This window comes from Schistocerca nitens, chromosome 7, assembly GCF_023898315.1.
Source record: "Schistocerca nitens isolate TAMUIC-IGC-003100 chromosome 7, iqSchNite1.1, whole genome shotgun sequence".
In the NCBI taxonomy this organism is placed as follows: domain Eukaryota; kingdom Metazoa; phylum Arthropoda; class Insecta; order Orthoptera; family Acrididae; genus Schistocerca; species Schistocerca nitens.
The window spans coordinates 622,775,649-622,792,055 of NC_064620.1; the positions used below are offsets into that span (position 1 = coordinate 622,775,649).

The 16,407-nt window shown below is 43.4% G+C and overlaps 1 protein-coding gene across 2 annotated transcripts in view; it reads left to right on the plus strand.

Moving 5' to 3' along the window:
• LOC126195831 (uncharacterized) overlaps nt 1-16,407 on the plus strand; it is a 672,121-nt gene that overhangs the window by 175,798 nt on the left and 479,916 nt on the right. For both annotated transcript variants that reach the window (XM_049934505.1, XM_049934506.1), the window contains exon 7: nt 9,743-9,965. In XM_049934505.1, the coding sequence (XP_049790462.1) occupies nt 9,743-9,965 (223 nt within the window). The remainder of the gene's footprint in view (nt 1-9,742; nt 9,966-16,407) is intronic.

Sequence of the window (16,407 nt, forward strand, 5' to 3'; positions counted from 1 at the left end):
CCTCGCCGTCTCGGAAGCAACTCTCTCCTAACTTCTCCTTACTACAATTTACCGAAGTTGGTTTAAAAAAAAAAACTATCTGGCTGTGTTTTCATCTGACCAGTCAGGGTCTCAATGTTAACCTTAAGCTCCGCCTACAAAAATTCTGTCTATCCAATGAGAAACTTTGTACTTTTCATGGTGTTTGCTACATAACAGAGACGCATATAGTCTCACGCTAAAACTTGCAGCTGATGTGGCCCTTTTAGTGTTATTGTAGGATCTATACTGGTCTTCTGGAGGGCTTTATCTTTTAACATGGGCTGGGGGCTGCTCCTAGAGATCGGCCGGCGATGTGGGTGTCCGACCCTTATCGTAGGGCCTTCTAGCTTACTCGACTCTGCTCTCGGCTTCTGCTCTCGCTTCTCCCCTCGGAACTGCGTCTGTTTCACGGTGGGAAGATATGACATGCATTTAGGCGTTCTTGTGTTAGTCTGTGGGATTCCATTTGCTCCCTCGTTGATCTATTACTTTGCTTAATTTCATGTCCTGATTTATTCGGAGCTATGTGACATACTGCCGGATTTGCTATTATGTCAGGGTTTTCATGGAAGGTGTTGGATTTGCCTGACACCTTACACCATGACGGCCAAGGAGTACCGCACACTAGTTGCAGACCACGTACACCTCTCCGTGACGATCATGTTTCACGACGACAGTGGCATTTTGCGGCAAGATAACACGCTATATCACAAGGTGAGGAGTGTGATGCAGTGGACAGAGGAACACGGTGGCGAGTTCCAGTTGATGTGCTGCCTGCCCACCTCGCGAGACGTGCACCCGATTGAATTACCTCTGCGGTCTGGTGGCAGGGCTCATCTCCACACTCCCCGGACTTTACGGGAATCAGGTGGGTCGTGTCTGCAGATCGGGTGCCAGCTCCCTCCAGCGACCACCGAGGCCTCACTGCTTCCCTGCCATGACGCGTCGCTGGTGTTATCTGTGACGAAGGTGGACACACCGGCTATTAGGTTTGGTGGTCATGATGTTGTGGCTGATCTCTCAATTTGTCTCCTTGGTGTTGAACCGATGAGTGTCATGAACTGTCTCAGTAATTTGTGGAAGACTACGTCCAGGTGATCGTATGTTAAGACGTTCATAACATCTACCGCTGCAAAGTCCTGAAGGCCCTTGGTGATGGCAATGATCGAGGTATCTAGTGATTCGTGAATTCCGTGCAATATGTTTTGCGTTAAGATTGCGTGCCCTGAATTGAAGCCAGCTTCTTACGTCTTGAGTGTCTAGGAGCCCTTTAGGTGCGCGGTAGGCAGCAAGCAACGTCACGACACCCCGAATGGTTTCCACCACCACCGCCTTGGGTTTGATAGTTGGCAGCGCCGGTCTCAGCACTTCTTAGCGGCGGAGTGAGAGTCGGTTCTGTCACGTGTCCAGTTGCATGTCGCCCGTTTCGGTGGCAAACGTAGGTAGCTTCGTTCGCTCAGGTGAGTTTCGTTTACAAGACAGATGTCGATATGAAGACGACGACGTAGATATTTCATACCACGTCCACTTTTACAAGCATGGTTAGTGACAAGCTTGTTGAGGCTTGGGCTGGCTGTTCAGAACTTCCCATTGCTGCTTGGGTTGCTGTTGTTGTTGTTGGCGCTGTTATGTAGCCTCGAACGATGTCTGATGTTAACAGGTCAGAGCTAATTCTTGTAGCGCGTTCGCCATGAGCGGTCGTTTCTGCATTTCCCGTGTTGCGAGACTTGTTTTGCTGTATTCCTCTGTGTTCTACATGCAGAGCATTCCATTTGTCTAATTAAAAGTGTATGACACTAATTCCATTGTTGATAATCAGTTATTCTAATTTTTGCAACATATCTCGACAGTATCAAAGGATGGCACCCAGTTTCTGCACGTCATCTTGGAGACAAATTGCAATGTTAACTATAGGAATTATATCTTGATGATTGTTTAACGCATTCCCGTTCACCATCCCAGAGATACTTCGCATTTCTAACCATAGGCATTATATCTAGATGATTGTTTAATCCATTATACATTGCGAAACTGATTTCTGAAACCATTTCTCTAGTGCAGACATTTCTGGAAGTCAAACTGTAGAGACAAAAATTATGTCTGTTCTACAAATGCATAAGAGCACTTCCATACTTGAGTAAACTAACGAAAACAAGACTCTTACGTGAAATAAAGAGACTGACATTCTTAAACATGCTACGAGTTAATACTTGCATGTCGTATTGTTTTGTTTCATTCTGTATAGAAAAGAAATTGATGATTGAAGATGTCATTAATGCTATAGCATTTGATTGCTCTAGAGACAGACAAAACTGAAATACATCTTTCTAGTACAAAATCATGGTGGAACTTCGGAAAGACGATCACAGTGTTATGACTTATGGACTTCGAAGTCGTTCATTTCTATAAATATAGAATGTTATCCTCAGTGAAAAACAAAACATGTATGTCATGACGAATCATGGATACGCCTGTGAGTCGCCGGCCGCGGTGGTCTCGCGGTTCTAGGCGCTCAGTCCGGAACCGCGTGACTGCTACTGTCGCAGGTTCGAATCCTGCCTCGGGCATGGGTGTGTGTGATGTCCTTAGGTTAGTTGGGTTTAAGTAGTTCTAAGTTCTAGGGGACTGATGACCTTAGAAGTTAAGTCCCATAGTGCTCAGAGCCATTTGAACCATTTGAACCAGCCTGTGAGTCACATTTGTAATTCTGCAATCGCTGAGATTAATTTTTAATAGGAGAAAGTGAATGGGAAAATCAAATATCTTGACCACGCCACTGAACCGAGAATCAGCCATACTCAATCTTCTAAAATAGTACAATGAAGGGTATGGGAGGTAACTAAACAAAACAAGTTGTTGACCTCGTCTCACTGATTTTGCTATTGCTCTATGACCTACGTTTCGGATTATAAGAACATTTTCTAGTACTAAACTGATCCCAAGAATGAGAAAAAAGAGAAGATAAAACGCCAACTTTTTAAATATATCGATTCTTGACTTAAACTGTAAAAGCTATCTCTGCTGACAATTTTGACAAATTACATACGAATTTACAAAATTCTGTAGGACAGCATTTACAAATTCATTAGTAAATTTACAGTAACTATGACTAAACATTCCGTGGAGTACAGCTATATAAAAAATGGTTCAAATGGCTCTAAGCACTACGGGACATAACATCTGAAGTCATCAGTCCACTAGACTTAGAACTACTTAAACCTAACTAATCTAAGGACATCACACACATCCATGCCCGAGGCAGGATTCGATCCTGCGACCGTAGCAGCAGCGTGGTTCCGGACTGAAGAGCCTAGAACAGCTCGGTCACTGCGGTCGGCAGAGCTACACATAGGAATGGAGTTTTTGCTATGTAAATGAAGGCACAAAGATTCTTCTTCTTTGTAATAGTTTCAATATTGTCTGACAGGAGTGAATAACTGAATTGAGTTTGTTCATCCAGCAATAAATGTGGTGATACATACATCTGTTTCTTAATTTATAAAATTTCTAACCGAGAGAACTTTGAACGCTTTCCTTGTATGTTTTGGACTTTTATTTATTATGCAAATGTGGTTTTGATTTATACAATGTTTTGGAAAAGGATGGATCTGGCTTCTTTAATCTCGAACGTCCATGTTGCTGTCTGGGTCTGGTGACGTCTGACCTCCCAATCTGTCAAATATATTATAAATGATGTCTGAAACTGTGCCTCTAACTGGAATGTGTTGTACCACGAAGAACCAGTCAATGTTCGTCAAAATTTGCGGAAATGTTCTCACACCATTAGTATTCAATGATCAAACTTTCATTCCGTTTGGAAGTGATGTCCACTATCAATATTAGTATGAGGTGTGACCCCCAAAGGCTCGAAAAATCCTGTGTTGAATCATAAAGCCCTCAGATGTCATCTTGAGGGATTTACTCCCACACGTCAAGATCATGCTTTGTGATGTCATGAAGACTGCTGAAGAAAGGCCGATTCAAGGATTATTCTTACGTATATATCCTTATCCAGTACTTCAGGGACTGTGGGAAGCAATGAACTGTACCAGTAACTAATACGAGGGCTATCCGCAAAGTACATTACGTTTTCGTTTGTGTCGGTTAGGGGCGGGGCTAGTGCGGCCATCTTGGTGTCGTGGCATTCCGCCGCTCAGTCGGCATCCTGCCGTGCTAGTGAGAGGTTCGTGCTGTACTCCGTCGAGTTACTGTGACAGTTTGAAATGTCAGCGTTAATTGAAAATGCCGCGAAGTGTGAAGTGCGTGCTGTAATAAGGTCTCTGACTGCAAAAAACTGTACACCGATAGAAATCTATCGGCAGCTTTGTGAAGTGTATGGGGACAACTTAATCACTGAAGGTGGAGTGCGTCAATGGATCATAAAATTTAAAAATGGCCAAACTAACGTTCACGACGTAGAGCGAAGTGGAAGATCCAGCATAGTGACGGCCGAAGTTGTCGAAAAAGTCGATGCCGCAGTCTGTGAAAACCGTAATTTCACAATAACGGAACTCTCTATGAGTTTTCCACAAATTTCACGAAGTTTGTTGCATGAAATCATTACCGAAAAGCTTGGTTACCACAAGTTTTGTGCAAGATGGATACCAAAAATCTTGACAGAGATTCACAAAAATCAGTGAATGGCTGCAGCGTTAACGTTTTTGGACGCTTACGAGAAAGATGGCGACTCATTGCTCGATCGCATCGTTACTGGTGACGAAACATGGGTTAAGCATGTAAACTGCGAGACAAAATTGCAGTCAATGCAGTGGGGGCACACAAATTCCCCCCAAAAACCCAAGAAATGCATGCAGACAATGTCGGCAAGGAAGGTGATGGCGACTTTTCGGACAGAAAAGGTGTGATTTTTGTGGATTTCCTGGAAAGAGGCACTACAATAAACTCAAAGGTATTGTCAAACTCTCCACAGCCTCAGAAGAGCAATACAAAACAAGCGCAGGGGAAAGTTGGGCTCAAAGATCTTGCTGATTCACGACAACGCCCGGGCCCACACGGCAAATGCCACTCGTGAAGTTCTCAAATCTTTTAAGTGGGAGTTGTTTCCTCATCCACCGTACAGTCCCGACCTGGCACCGAGCGACTTCCACTTATTCCCAGCAATGCAGAAATGGTTGGCTATGCAGCGTTTTGATGACGACGCACAGCTTCAAGAAGAGGTAACCACATGGTTGAAGGCGCAGGCGGCCGAATTTTACGACGAAGGAATTTCCAAGCTCGTCCATCGCTACGATAAGTGCCTTAATTTAAATGGTAACTATGTAGAAAAGTAGTATATAAGTGTGGCTTTCATCTGTATATAATAAAAAAAATTTCCAATACTTTATTTATTTTTAATTCCAAAACGTAATGTACTTTGTGGATAGCCCTCATAGTAATTTCGAGGTGGCGCAGTGGTTAGACACTGGACTCGCATTCGGGAGGACGACGGTTCAATCCCGCGTCCGGCCGTCCTGATTTAGGTTTTCCCTGATTTCCCTAAATCACTCCAGGCAAATGCCGGGATGGTTCCTCTGAAAGGGCACGGCCGACTTCCTTCCCCAACCTTCCCTAATCCGATGAGACCGATTACCACGCTGTCTGGTCTCCTTCCCCAAAACCAACCAACCAACCATAGTAATTTGGTTTAATGTATGAACTGTAATGGGACCTACGAAATACAGGGTGTTTCAGAAGTGATGGTCAATATCCAAAAGTATGACAGGAATGATCATTCCAAACAAAAAAACTCAAATAAACATGGGCTCTAAAACTCACATCTTAAGAGCTATGAGCAATTTTTGACCTTCGATACTGTGAGACAAATCTCTTCTACTGAAAGCGTTTTGCTTTCCGTATTTTGGGAAGTGGTAGTATGGACAAAAATAAGAAAAAAATATCCAGTAAACATGTGTTCTGAAATGTGTACTTTAAAAGTTATGAGCACTTGTTCATTAGAAGAGTTGTTTCAGAGTAGCAAAGATAAAAAAGTGTTCGTAGCTCTTGAAGCATGCGTTTCAGAACACACGTTGCTTGACCTTTTTGCTTGGAATGATCGTACCTGTCATACTCCTGAATATTAACCATGACATGTGGAGATATAGCGTGTCACTGTCTGAGCTTCGGATCCCTACCGTATTGCAATAAGAAACTGATGTGCATAGAGAAGTTCAAAATACAGGGTGTTACAAAAAGGTATGGCCAAACTTTCAGGAAACATTCCTCACACACAAATAAAGAAAAGATGTTATGTGGACATGTGTCCAGAAACGCTTAATTTCCATGTTAGAGCTCATTTTAGTTTCGTCAGTATGTACTGTACTTCCTCGATTCACCGCCAGTTGGCCCAATTGAAGGAAGGTAATGTTGACTTCGGTGCTTGTGTTGACATGCGACTCATTGCTCTACAGTACTAGCATCAAGCATATCAGTACGTAGCATCAACAGGTTAGTGTTCATCACGAACGTGGTTTTGCAGTCAGTGCAATGTTTCCAAATGCGGAGTTGGCAGATGCCCATTTGATGTATGGATTAGCACGGGGCAATAGCCGTGGCGCGGTACGTTTGTATCGAGACAGATTTCCAGAACGAAGGTGTCCCAACAGGAAGACGTTCGAAGCAATTGATCGGCGTCTTAGGGAGCACGGAACATTCCAGCCTATGACTCGCGACTGGGGAAGACCTAGAACGGCGAGGACACCTGCAATGGACGAGGCAATTCTTCGTGCAGTTGACGATAACCCTAATGTCAGCGTCAGAGAAGTTGCTGCTTTACAAGGTAACGTTGACCACGTCACTGTATGGAGAGTGCTACGGGAGAACCAGTTGTTTCCGTACCATGTACAGCGAGTGCAGGCACTATCAGCAGCTGATTGTCCTCCACGGGTACACTTCTGCGAATGGTTCATCCAACAATGTGTCAATCCTCATTTCAGTGCAAATGTTCTCTTTACGGATGAGGCTTCATTCCACTGTGATTAAATTGTAAATTTTCACACTCAACATATGTGGGCTGACGAGAATCCGCATGCAATTGTGCAATCACGTCATCAACACAGATTTTCTGTGACCGTTTGGGCAGGCATTGTTGGTGATGTCTTGATTGGGCCCCATGTTCTTCCACCTACGCTCAATGGAGCACGTTATCATGATTTCATACGGGATACTCTACCTGTGCTGCTAGAACATGTGCCTTTACAAGTACGACACAACATGTGGTTCATGCACGATGGAGCTCCTGCACATTTCAGTCGAAGTGTTCGTAAGCTTCTCAACAACGGATTCAGTGACCGATGGATTGGTAGAGGCGGACCAATTCCATGGCCACCACGCTCTCCTGACCTCAACCCTCTTGACTTTCATTTATGGGGCATTGGAAAGCTCTTGTCTACGCAACCCCGGTACCAAATGTAGAGACTCTTCGTGCTCGTATTGTGGACGGCTGTGATACAATACGCCATTCTCCAGAGCTGCATCAGCGCATCAGGTATTCCATGCGATGGAGGGTGGATGCATGTATCCTCGCTAACGGAGGACATTTTGAGCATTTACTGTAACAAAGTGTTTGAAGTCACGCTGGTACGTTCTTTTGCTGTGTGTTTCCATTCCATGATTAATGTGATTTGAAGAGAAGTAATAAAATGAGCTATAACATGGTAAGTAAGCGTTTCCGGACACATGTCCACATAACATATTTTCTTTCTTCGTATGTGAGGAATGTTTCCTGAAAGTTTGGCCGTACCTTTTTGTAACACCCTGTATACACTGAAGCGCCAAAGAAATTGGTGTAGGCATGGGTATTCAAATACAGACATACATGAACAGGCATAATGCGCTGGGGTCGGCAACGCCTATTGGAGACACCAAGAGCCTGGCGCAGTTGTCAAATCGGTTACAGCAACTGCAACGGAAGGTTATCAAGATTTAAGTGGGGTTGAAGATTGTGTTGTAGGCTGCGCGCAAGAGGTGGGACACAGCATCTCCGAGGTAGCGATGAAGTGGGGATTTTCCCATACGACCATTTCACGAGTGTTCCATGGATATCAGGAATCCGGTAAAACATCAAATCCTGGACATCGCTGCGGTTGGAAAAAGATCCTGCAAGAACGGGACCAACGAGATCTGAAGAGAATCGTTCAACGTGACAGAAGTGCAACCCAGCGCTGATTGCTGCAGATTTCAATGTTGGGCCATCGACGAATGTCAGCGTGTCAACCATTCGACGAAACATCATCGATATGGGCTTTAGGAGCCGAAGGCCCACTCGTGTATCCTTGATGACTGCACGACAGAAAGCTATATACCTCGCCAGGGCCCGTCAACACCGACATTGGGCTGTTAATGACTGGCAACATTTTGCGTGGTCTGACGAGCCTCGTTTCAAATTGTATCGAGCGGATTGACGTGTACGGGTATGGAGACAACCTCATGAATCCACGTACCCTGCATGTCATCGGGGGACTGTTCAAGCTGATGGAGGCCCTGTAATGGTGTGGGGCGTGCGCAACTGCAGTGATATGGGACCAGTTAGAGGTCTAGGCATAACTCTGGCCGTCTGATCACCTGCATCCATTCGTGTCCATTGTGCAATCCGACGGACTTGGGGGATTCCAGCAGGACAGTGCGACACCCGACACGTCCAGAATTGTACAGAGTGGCTCGAGGAACACTCTTCTGACTTTAAACACTTTCGCTGGCCACTAAACTCCCCAAACATGATTATTTATTGAGCATCTGTGGGATGCATTGCAACGTGCTGTTCAGAAGAGAGCTCCACCCCCTGGTACTCTTACAGATTTATGGACAGCCCTGCAGGATTCACGGTGTCAGTTCCCTCCAGCGCTACTTCAGACGTTAGTCGAGTCCATGCCACATAGTGTTGCAGCATTTCTGCGTGCCCGCATGGGCCCTAAACGATATTAGGCAGGTGTACCAATTTCTTTGGTTCTTCAGTGTATGTTATCAGTATCACCCAAAATTAAAAAACCCACATTACTAATTTTCTTGATGAGAATACATCATCTCGGTATACATTATTTTGACCTTAGCGCTGATACAAAGTCCGTGCATTCATTTGCAGTTGTAGACGCAGAACGAGAACTTCTTTACTGCAAGGACGCAGAAGATTTGCGGCTACTCGTGCACATAAACCCCTGAGACCGGTATGCCGATATCAGGTTAACACTTGGTTCATTCTCAGAGTCAGAGAGCCAGTAACGTGGCGAGCGCTCACGGACTGGGGCACAAGGCCCAGCCTGGCCCCCGCCGCTGGGCAGCGCCCTGTGTGACGGCAGGCGGCCGCTCCTCCAGGCCAGCCGCCTCCCGAGGCTCGGCGCACTCCGGTCCAGTCCCAGGCTGGAGAGGGCATCGAACCCCGGCCCTTCCGCACCAAAGGCAGCGACGTCAGCCGTTCGGCTACGGACACGGCCAGCGCTAATGCCACCCGCCGGTAGAAAAGAATGCTAAATAGCATCGAAAAAGAGATGTCTTGTGCTACGCTATATCATTTATAGGTACATGGAGGCTATAGACCTAAACCTCGGTGTAGGTAAACGCTTCATTAACATTTACTTAGTCATTAAAATGTGGAAGCTTCTTTATTACACTGTTAGTACCTCATCTTTTCCCATCTTCCGTCTTAAAATGAGACATTTCTTCCTTTTACGTCTCTTTGTGCCATTTAAGGTGATGTCTGTGTGTTTTAGCGCGTATTTGTTTTTTTCAGACACTTCATAGAACGATTAATTACTACAACTATTACATTGACGCGAGCAGACGTTTTGGGGAAATCTACGACGGAAATTCTACTGAAGGAAATGTAATTACTCGTATCCGCCCCGATACGACAGAAACTGTTCTGAGAAGCTCTAGTCCATATGTGCTCATCAAAAGCCGTGAGGAATGGGCTCGCTATCCGGGCCTCAAAAAACGTGTTTCATATGTGACAGGTATGTCGACTACCGCATCAACGCGATTGCAGCACGCTTTGGTATAATACCTTCACAGTGAAATATTCACTCACTTTCAGTCTGCTTTTTTGCAAAGTTTAACGAGGAATGTGAATGTATTTAGTGTTAATAATCAAATGTAGGCATATATCTTTAATGAGAGAAAGTAATCTACTAGTTAAAAAAATTATAAAAATGGAATTATGTCTTCATGGTATGGTATGTTTTTATAAATTAAACAGGATGAATTTCTGTTCTAATCGTAAGTTTTCTACCTATCTGTCTTCCTGAATGTTATAAAAAACACATTGTAATATAAAGTTGAGCATTCTTTCACAATAAATGAAGGACTGTCTTTAGCTGAAGCCAAGAGACACCACTTGCAGGAAAAGAAACGTAAGTCAGAGCTATAAAGTTACAACAACAATGGAAAAATACTTGCGCACATTGCTGTAGATAATATGCTTCATCAATCAGGATCAAATACTATTCCAGCAGCAGTAATACAGGACAGTTAGAACTACCCAAACGTAACAGATATCGCTATGCCAATGTGTCGTAGATTAATTTCTTTTCATGTCTAGGAAAAAAAAAATGTTGCGAATATCGTGTGCATCTTGTCCAATTCGTTTAGTTATTTTATGTCCGTAGCTCGTGGTAGCGTTCTCGCTTCCGGCGCACGGGGTCCCGGGTTCGATTCCCGGCGGGGTCAGGGATTTTCTCTGCCTTGTGATGACTGGGTGTTGTGTGTCCTTCATCATCATTGACTCGCAAGTCACCGAAGTGGCGTCAACTAAAAAGGACTTGCAATACGGCGGCCGAACTTCCCCGCATGGGGACTCCCGGCCAACAATGCCATACGGTCATTTCATTTTCAGTTATTTCATCTTCTCAAAATTTAGGTTGCTGCCCTTACGAAAATGCTACTGAATCTTAATTGTATGTAAGTGACAAGTGTGACGACACAACTCACTGCCCTGAATTACTTTTCGGCACTGCTTTGACACACACTTGGTGGCCGGCCTGCGCCATGGCAAGCACGGTACACCGGAGCGGCACACTTCCCAGCTGCCGTGCCGCTCCTCTTCAAACACAGTGCTCTACTGTTCTCACATTTGATGTACAGGTGACAGATAGTTGTCCACTGATTAACATGTATACTGATCGTGGTAGATGACAATATTCCAAGTACAGCTTTCTATCACTCAACTTCAAAAACTATGCTGTATGTTTTACATAATAATTTTGGTTATCCTGCACAGTACACATGTACAGTCGTACTCAGATGTATCCGAACGACCTGAATTGCATTTCACCTGATTCGCATGCAACCCACATAACGCAGCTGTCTAGCAGGTCCTCTAATCGCTCCTTGGTACAGTCGTTTGACTATTGAAACAGGCTCCAGCAAGTCACCACTAGAAAACTCGGCTCTGTACCGCAATAACTCAAGATGTAAAGTAATACCACCATACTACAAATATCAGGGAACACCTATCACAGATGCCGGCCGCGGTGGTCTAGTGGTTCTAGGCAAGCAGTCCGGAACCGCGGGACTGCTACGGTCGCAGGTTCGAATCCTGCCTCGGGCATGGACGTGTGTGATGTCCTTAGCTTAGTTAGGTTTAAGTAGTTCTAAGTTCTAGGGGACTGATGACCACAGAAGTTAAGTCCCATAGTGCTCAGAGCCATTTGAACCATTTGAACCTATCACAGATAAGACTGTCCTTAAAGCTTGTAAGCTCACATTTATTGCAATAAATGACATACCTGAAATGTTACCACTCTCATTATTACGTCAGATAGGTAATGCACGTAGTAAGTTCGTCGTATTCATGATCTTGTCTTCAAAGTAACATACCGTACTTGTTATTTAACTCAAAATGATATTAAAACTTTAATTTGTTCACCAGCAGCTAGTTGAGAATATGAATGAACTTCAAATGACACGACGAACCGTCTCGTTCTGCATTTGGATTCAAACCCAAGTCGTGCACACTAAGATTTCGTGACTAACGGAAACTAACAATCATTCCTGACTAGGCCTACAGAGAGTGATATACCTCGATTTTAGACAGTATCAGTTAGCAAATAACAACTTTAAATTACATAACGTAAACATTTTTAACGGACGCGAATTCCTACCCATAATCTACTGTCCCTGTTAACGAACTACGAGAGATGTTAAATATTGCTTTTTCACATGTGACTTACTTGAAATGCCGTGATTTAAAGCTTTGTGTTGGATAGGGATTCGAACCCAGAACCTAATCTGATTGTTATCGAAGCACAATCAACTGTGACATATCGGATTTTCTCGGCAGTAGCTGGATGTTTTAACTGAAATGACGAGACGAAACATTAATTTTTTCCTTCCAAGGACTCCAATCCGACACCTATCGGTGTTATTTATTAGAGAAAACGAACGTTAAATATGGGTTTGTTACATCACCAGCGACATGTGAGCATGTTTGAACTAGAAATAATATGACGAAGTGTTCAATGCTGACTGGGAATCGAACCCCACAAATACCGTTGTTGACTACACACAAAGAGACGTCAGCTACAGAATTTTTCTCCACCGGCAGCTCGGAATAACATCCTTGAACTTAGAGTTATCTCTCAAATAGTTCTGTGTCTCACTGGGAGTCAAAAACGTCAGATATCGTTAGTGTTGACAACGAATGAAAAGGCATTAAAAATCAAAATTATTATCCATCAGCAGATAGGTGTTCTCATGCTAGAGCTTGATAATACATAATGAAAACTTTAGTGCCGGGCCAGCATTCGAACCCATTCACGCCCAATATGTGGAGATGTTGAGGAATGTGCAGTTTTGAACAAACAATAAGTTGTAGTCAAGCTGTATTGTCACGAAGGGATCAAATTCCGCGTTAAGGGCGGTCTGAGTTGCATTCCAAGTTCAGAACCAATTTTATCGACATACAGAAGCTCAAATAGAAGATGGAATAAGGGTCTTGTGACCCTACATAGCGTTTGTTTCGTCACTATAAATAAATAACTAGTATAAGAAATGTTACTGGTGACAGAGTTCCCACATTTCGCCACTCCTGACTTTATTGTGGTGCAACCTAATGACTACTTGGTAGAAAAGGAATATAATGTTTAATGTGAATTTCAGACCACAATACCATTATACCTTCTTCACTTGGCGTAGCCAAAAGAGAATAGAATCTGTCTCTCCCTATTAAAAATCATGGGCAGAATTTGGAATCGAACCCAGACCATTATCATAGGAACCTATCATGAATCGAACTTTTTTTTTTATCTTTCTCGGCCCGGCTTCTCCGCCTTTAAAGAGAGAATGTAACTTGATGATGTGGAAACGCGCTTCTTCTGAACGACAAACTAAGTATGCCCCTTCTGTTGCCCTTTTTTGCAACATGGCTTGAATAAAAATAAATGTAAATTCCATTAAGAAGGCTTTCACATAATTGTTATGGAAATGTAAGTGCATCTATAACTTTCTTTCTCCGTGCGTGGAAAAACGGAAAGAAGCAAACTCATTATTGGTGATAAGTAAAATTCCCTTCTTCAGAAAGGTAATGAATTAAAGTAGGCTTCTGCTCCTTGATTTTACTCATAAATAACATAAATATGTCTTCCTGTGAAAAGAAGGAATGAAAGAAACTAAATAAAGGGTAGATACCAGTTTCATCACTGTGTCGTATGCTTCTCTCAAAACAAAGTAATATATACATATAGGCTTAACTGGTTTATATTTATGATCTTCTCTGATTACTTGCTGTTAGATATCCTCCTCTTGTTACGTGATGTGCAACCATGTACCACAAAGCATTCGTCTAATATACGAAATGCTTCAATAGATGATGTAAATTACACACTTCTATTGGTTACAGTATTGTTTTATTTAAAAAATTTGCGTAGTTTTCTTTGTACTTTTAGTACACATCAACTTTTGGTGCTCAGTCGTAAGGTGTACCCAGAAGTCCTCCCTATTGCTTGATTCTTTTGTTAGTATGTAATGCATCATTTGGCCTTTCAACCAGTTGATTGCGTTTCGTTTTGTTTTAGGGTAAGGTATGCTGTCAGGGTTTAAAAATTCAGCAGGCGTAACGTCGTTGGGCGTAGTTCTGCTGCCGCTCGCTGTCTTATGTAGAGCCATATGTCTTTTACCTTGTCACACAACAATCTATGCTCTTCGGTATCTGGTATATTACATAATGTACACAGCGGTGACTCGGCCAATCGAATAGAGTGAAGTTTAGAGTTCATTTTAATTTTCCTGTTTGCAGCATAGTACCAACCAGGTCGATCTGACATACGTTGGCAGGTTCCGGCAGTGATTATTTTGCCATATTGTTTCCCAGTTATAACAAGGATACTTTTGTTCTACGTCGTTTCTGGGTTTGTCTTTCATCAAGTTATTGTAAAGTTCTTTCACTTTCATGATGTCTTTTTCAGGGATCCTTGCCTGTGTGTAGCTGTATTCCACTAAAAAGTATTTCAAGTGGTACAGTCCGTTGGGTATGTGTTGGACATTTATAGGTGCACTGACGTCAGCAGGAGCTATTTCATTTAACAAATGTGCAGCAAGGGTGCCACGTGGTTCCTTCCATTGTTTGTATGTGGTCGAAAGGTATAAGGCTTGCGCTTTTTTGCTGATATCGGTGAGATTTAACCCACCACATTTCGTAGGGAGCATCAGAATGTCATATTTGACTTTGAAAATATGTCCGCGGCTGACAAAATGTCGTAGTGCAGATGCGATACTTTTCGACAAAGGCGCAGGTGGTGGCAGAACTTGTGCTACGCAATTAACTTTGGATGTGATATATACATTTGCCACTATTACTTTCTGAAGTTCATCGAGTTTCCTAATACTATGTGCTTGTACAGAGGCGCGTATGCTGTTAAGTAATTTTCGATAATTCGCAGCAATAGTGTGCTTGATATTTCTTTTAAAATCTATGCCGACACATTTCATGGCTACAAGCTCTCGTAACAGACCCGGCGTTTGCGTCCCAATTCCACGGCCGATGTTGAATATCCCCGACTTTGTTCTATTAAGTTTTGCACCAGATGCCTGTCCATATTTTGTTACTATTTGTAGTGCGCTCTCTACTTCAGTGCCATTCACGACTAGGAAGCCAACATCATCAGTGTACGCCTTGCACACGATCTTTCCTCCATGTATTTGTAGCCCTTGTAGATGTTTCATAAGGGAGGCAAGCAGGGGCTCGATGGCGATGGCGACGAGTGCCATTGACATTGGACACCCTTGCCTAATGGAGCTGGTGACGTCAATCGGGCGGCTAATGTGCTCATTGATGACAAATCTGGCTGAGTTGTTTGTTAATGTATTTCTTACTACTGCAATGAATATAGGAGGGAAGCCCATTGCGCCCATGGTCCGAAGGAGAAAACGATGATTTACCCTGTCGAATGCTTTATCAAAGTCGAGTGAGATGAGCGCACATTTTATTTTGCAGACGTCGGCCGTTGCGATTAGGTCCCTGTAATCACAAAGGGTCTGGAGAATTCTCCTTTCTTTGCCCTTATCAATAAGGGCAAGTGACGCTGGTCATTGTGGTTTTCAGCCTGCGAGCGAGGATGCGGCCAAAGATTTCGTAATCGCTGTTTAAAAGCGTAATTGGCCTCAGAGCGCTGACAGTTTTCGAGTTGGCGGTTTTTGGCACTAACACTACGAGTCCCTCACGAAATTCTTTCGGGATGTCATTTTCAGGGTTTAGGAGTTCGTTGCAGATGAGAATTAACTTGGCTTTTACGAGGTCACTAAATTTGCGATAAAATTCTGCCGGAATTAGGTCTGCTCCTGGAGCCTTATTTTTCGTGCTTCCATATATAGCTTCTTCCACATCTTCTTCAGTCACTTCCGAGATGAGAGTTTGTGCTTCCGCGTGGCATACTTTGCCCTGGAGGTTGATCGTTAACTCGTCTTGAAGCTGTCCGTCAACTGGTTGACTGGACATTAAGGATTCAAAATGGTGTACGATTGCCTCTTTAATCTCTCTTTGCTTCGTCAGCTTCCTTCCATCATCAGTTGTTATTTCAGAGAATATCTTGCGAGACGCCCTTTTGCTTTCGCGAATGACATGATAAATGGAAGTGACCTCGTGCTGTGCTATATTCTGGGCACGCGACCGTATTTGGTAGCCTTCCAGTTGTTTACGCCGAAGAGCCAAAATTTTTGCTTTAATTTTGTTAATTCTTTCGTAGTTTTCCACAACTGTTGCATCGGACTTGTACAAATCCCTTAGACACTGAAAGTAGAAGTCTATAGTTGATTTGTACCAAACGTTTTTGTCTTTTGAGTATTTTAGATTTGGCATGTTTCAGCCACCAGTCAGTGCCAGAGTTGTACGAGCTAAATTTGCTTTCACACTCTCTCCATAACTTGTAAAATGCCTCCTGACAAGCTTGGTCTTCCGGATGTGAC